Consider the following 3,396-nt stretch of genomic DNA (forward strand, 5'->3'; position numbering starts at 1 on the left):
GGGTAATGACACTTTATTAATGTAGATGTAGTGATAACACTAGTATTTTGATCTGAGTATCTGTTTTAAAACTCGATTGGCTTCTTTTCACTTAAGGACCCCCCCCCCCAGCAGATGGTGCAGTATAAAGCAGCTGTACTGGACCATGTGCAGCCCTCAGTAAACTAACACATGGAGTCTCCTGTTTGGTTGTGACTGTGAAAAGTGTCCTAATATTTTTGTCCCCTTATGTTTTTGCATCTGTTATTTTCTGAAGTGAAAGTAAAGCTGCAGTTTTCTCTCAGGTCATTGGTGATCGAACATCACGTTAATGGCTCTTTGTGTTTTCTGTTCTCTTGCAGTCACTGCTGTGATATTACGATGAATGAACATGTCATTTCCCAATATCGTGACTCCTCAATGAAAAAGCTTATATGCACTGAAGAGACTCATGGATTACTACGGTGGTCCCGAGAGCTCAACACACAGCAGCTTAAGAAAACGTATGCAAATAGACAAAACACAAACACATTCAGAAAACATCATCAGTTTGACACCTGCTGCTAATACAACACGACAGAAGTGTTTCCAGGGGACACTAAAAAGTGATGAACCTGCTGGGACTTGTTCAGTGCTTTGAGACTTTTTGACATTGAACAAGTGTGTCCCAGATATCTGCATTACTTTGTGTGTTGCATTCGTAGCACGTGTGAAGTTGTTTGTGTTTTGTCCGTTTGCATTGCTTTTCTCAAGTTGCAGTGTGTTGAGCTCTCAGGGCCACCGTACATTACAAACCCTGACACCACCCTTCCTCAGTAATACATATGTGTAGCCAACCCTCCATAAGAACATGGTAACAGCTGACACAGTATAGAATCCTTCCATGATGATGACGCTAACAAGTGGATGTAATAGTAAAAGAAATTTAATTTAGCTATTAATCACACATACAGAATACACAAGGAAAATGAAAACATCACTTTACAGAAATGTAAGGAGATCTTTGTAGGAAATCATTGTTTCAAATGCATCCTAGAAAATAAAAGCTTCACTGTTAGACATCCAGAGAAGACAACACTCAACAGAAAGATATAGAAGAAAAAATCCCACAAAATATTTAACAGTTTTTTACAAGTTTTTTCAAACCCACTCTTGATGAAACTGCAGGAGTGCACTGCATTTAACAAAGACAAAAAAAAACTGCAGCCATTTTCTGTAATTATGACTTAGCATTTCATAATTATGAGATCTCACACATTAAAGGTCTAATAAGTGACGAAGAATTCACAATTACCTAATAAATGTCATGTTGATATTTTATGAATGTCATGAGATTTCTTGTAATTAAAGGGATGCTAAATCATGAGCTACCAATCAGGTAATTATAGAGATCTCATCATAGTGTAACAGATCTCATAATTATAAAATACTATGCCAGTTTCTTTTTCCTTTGAGTGCAGAAAACTAAACTTTTCATCCTGCTGTTGCATCACTGGGCTGCATGAAGCCAGATGTGCAGCTGGACCGTCTCATCTACTCAGTGAAGACAACTCATAATCCCATCAGTCTGAGGCCTTGTGTGACAGCAATAGTATGGGGCGCTATAGTCCAAGAGACAGTATGTTTCCCAGCACCCTCTGGTTCCTGCCTCTCTGCCCGCTCAGTCCTTGGCATCGCCCACTCCGTCAGCATTAATGGCGAACATGGCTTCAGCCTCTGGCAGGCAGGGCGAGTCGTAGATTTTACAGATCCTCGTCTCTCCTCGACCTTTCCTCAGGTACAGACTGTGAGAATAAGACCAGTGTTACGAGGGATGAGACCACACTGTCATTAAGCTGCAGCTGTCAAAGCATGAAGAAGCTATGAAGAAAATCCCCATAGTCCAGTACACATGGCTGACTGTGCTGCTGTGTAATGTTTCACACTGAACATTCAGACTTGGAGCAGGAGAGGACGATCACAGCGCAGTTTATGTTACTGTATCTTTAAATCAGTAAATAGCAAAGCTGTTAATTCATGTCACGCAAATATACGAAAGTCACTTAGATGTTAATCTGCATGAAGAATAAAGAACAAGGACTAGATTTCCTGCCTTGTGTTTGTCGCCTCTGACAACCAGCCAAGTTACAGGAAACTTGGAATCTCTCCTTCCTGAGTTTCAGTGTTGAATAATGACCAGATTTTTTTTTTTTTATAGAACATTATGATGTCACAGTGAAGTTGACGTTTGACCTTTTAGATTGAAAATGTCATCGCTTCATTTTCTCCTATTAGACATTTGAGTTAAATTGTGTCACAATTAGTGAATGACTTTGTGAGTTATGGCCAAACATGTTTTGAGGTCACAGTGACCTTTGACCACTAAAATCCTTTCATCCATTCCATTCAAGTGAATGTTTGTACTAGGGCTGGGCAATATGGTCTAGAAGTGATATCGGGATATTTTAAGGCTATATTTGGATATTTTGAAATCTCCTGTATGGAACATGTTCGCAATATTGTCATTTACTACATCCCAGGTGGAACAAGCAGCGATGCATCGAGTATATTCCATATTTTACAAATTTAAAGAAATTCCCTCAAGATGTCACTCAGATATTGTGTTCACGAGAATGAGACGGACTGACAACGTGTGTCTCAGTCTGATGAAGAGAAACACTTTTTCTTCACTGCATCACTCACCGTGTGGTGGAAGCATGAGCCATGATGTTGCCACCGATTGGTTTCTTGGGATCTGCAGAGAACATGGCTGCCCCGTCCACCTGTGCTACGACCTGGTTGGTTATCACCACAGCAACACCAAACTGTGACACAGATCAGATGAAAATATGAAACATCCTGGGTCAGTATGCATCATATGTGGACTGTGTAGATTCAGTCTGTTACATTGGACTGTGAACATGACTAAACTAGAATAAAACACATCACAGTATCCTGGATACATGATGACATCACCAGACAACCAGGACAAACCCCCCCTTCCTACCCTACCTCATCTGCCAGCCTGAGCAGCATGCGGAGGAAACGTCCCAGGTGTCCCTGTCTGGCTGACAGCTCTCCTCTACCTGAGTAGTCTGTTCTGTACAGAGCAGTGGCACTGTCCACTATCAGCAGAGCATACCTGACACACAGGGAGAGAGACAGCGTGTGTGTGTTAGCTGCAGGGATACACACAAGACAAGCCATTCACATTGAAACGTCACAACAGGTAAACATACATGGAAAAGCAGAATGGCTAATGCTGCAGCAAGTGTTCAGTTAGCGCTGCAGTGGTTACATTTATTAAGTTTCAAAAAACAAACTCATTGTGGAGATAGAAACTGTAAACTGTAATATAGACAGCTGTTGTCCTTCTGAAAGTTTCTCTAGAGCTCAGAGAGACCATCAGGTTCTTGGTCTCCTCTCTTCTCTCTGATG

General features: G+C 41.1%; 1 protein-coding gene across 1 annotated transcript in view; it reads right to left on the reverse strand.

The window, feature by feature from the left end:
* Positions 1 to 888: 888 nt before the first annotated feature.
* The window catches only part of rad51 (RAD51 recombinase), a gene marked incomplete at its 5' end in the record, with an annotated part of 4,175 nt that continues 1,667 nt past the window's right edge, over positions 889 to 3,396 (reverse strand). Inside the window, 3 exons of the mRNA XM_087171734.1 lie at positions 889 to 1,763; positions 2,662 to 2,783; positions 2,971 to 3,159. Coding sequence (XP_087027860.1) covers positions 1,640 to 1,763; positions 2,662 to 2,783; positions 2,971 to 3,159 — 435 coding nt within the window. The remainder of the gene's footprint in view (positions 1,764 to 2,661; positions 2,784 to 2,970; positions 3,160 to 3,396) is intronic.

This window comes from Seriola lalandi, unplaced genomic scaffold (genome assembly GCF_002814215.2).
Source record: "Seriola lalandi dorsalis isolate HSWRI2012SDOR001 ecotype SW California unplaced genomic scaffold, Sedor1 jcf7180002049750, whole genome shotgun sequence".
NCBI classification, from domain to species: Eukaryota; Metazoa; Chordata; class Actinopteri; order Carangiformes; family Carangidae; genus Seriola; species Seriola lalandi.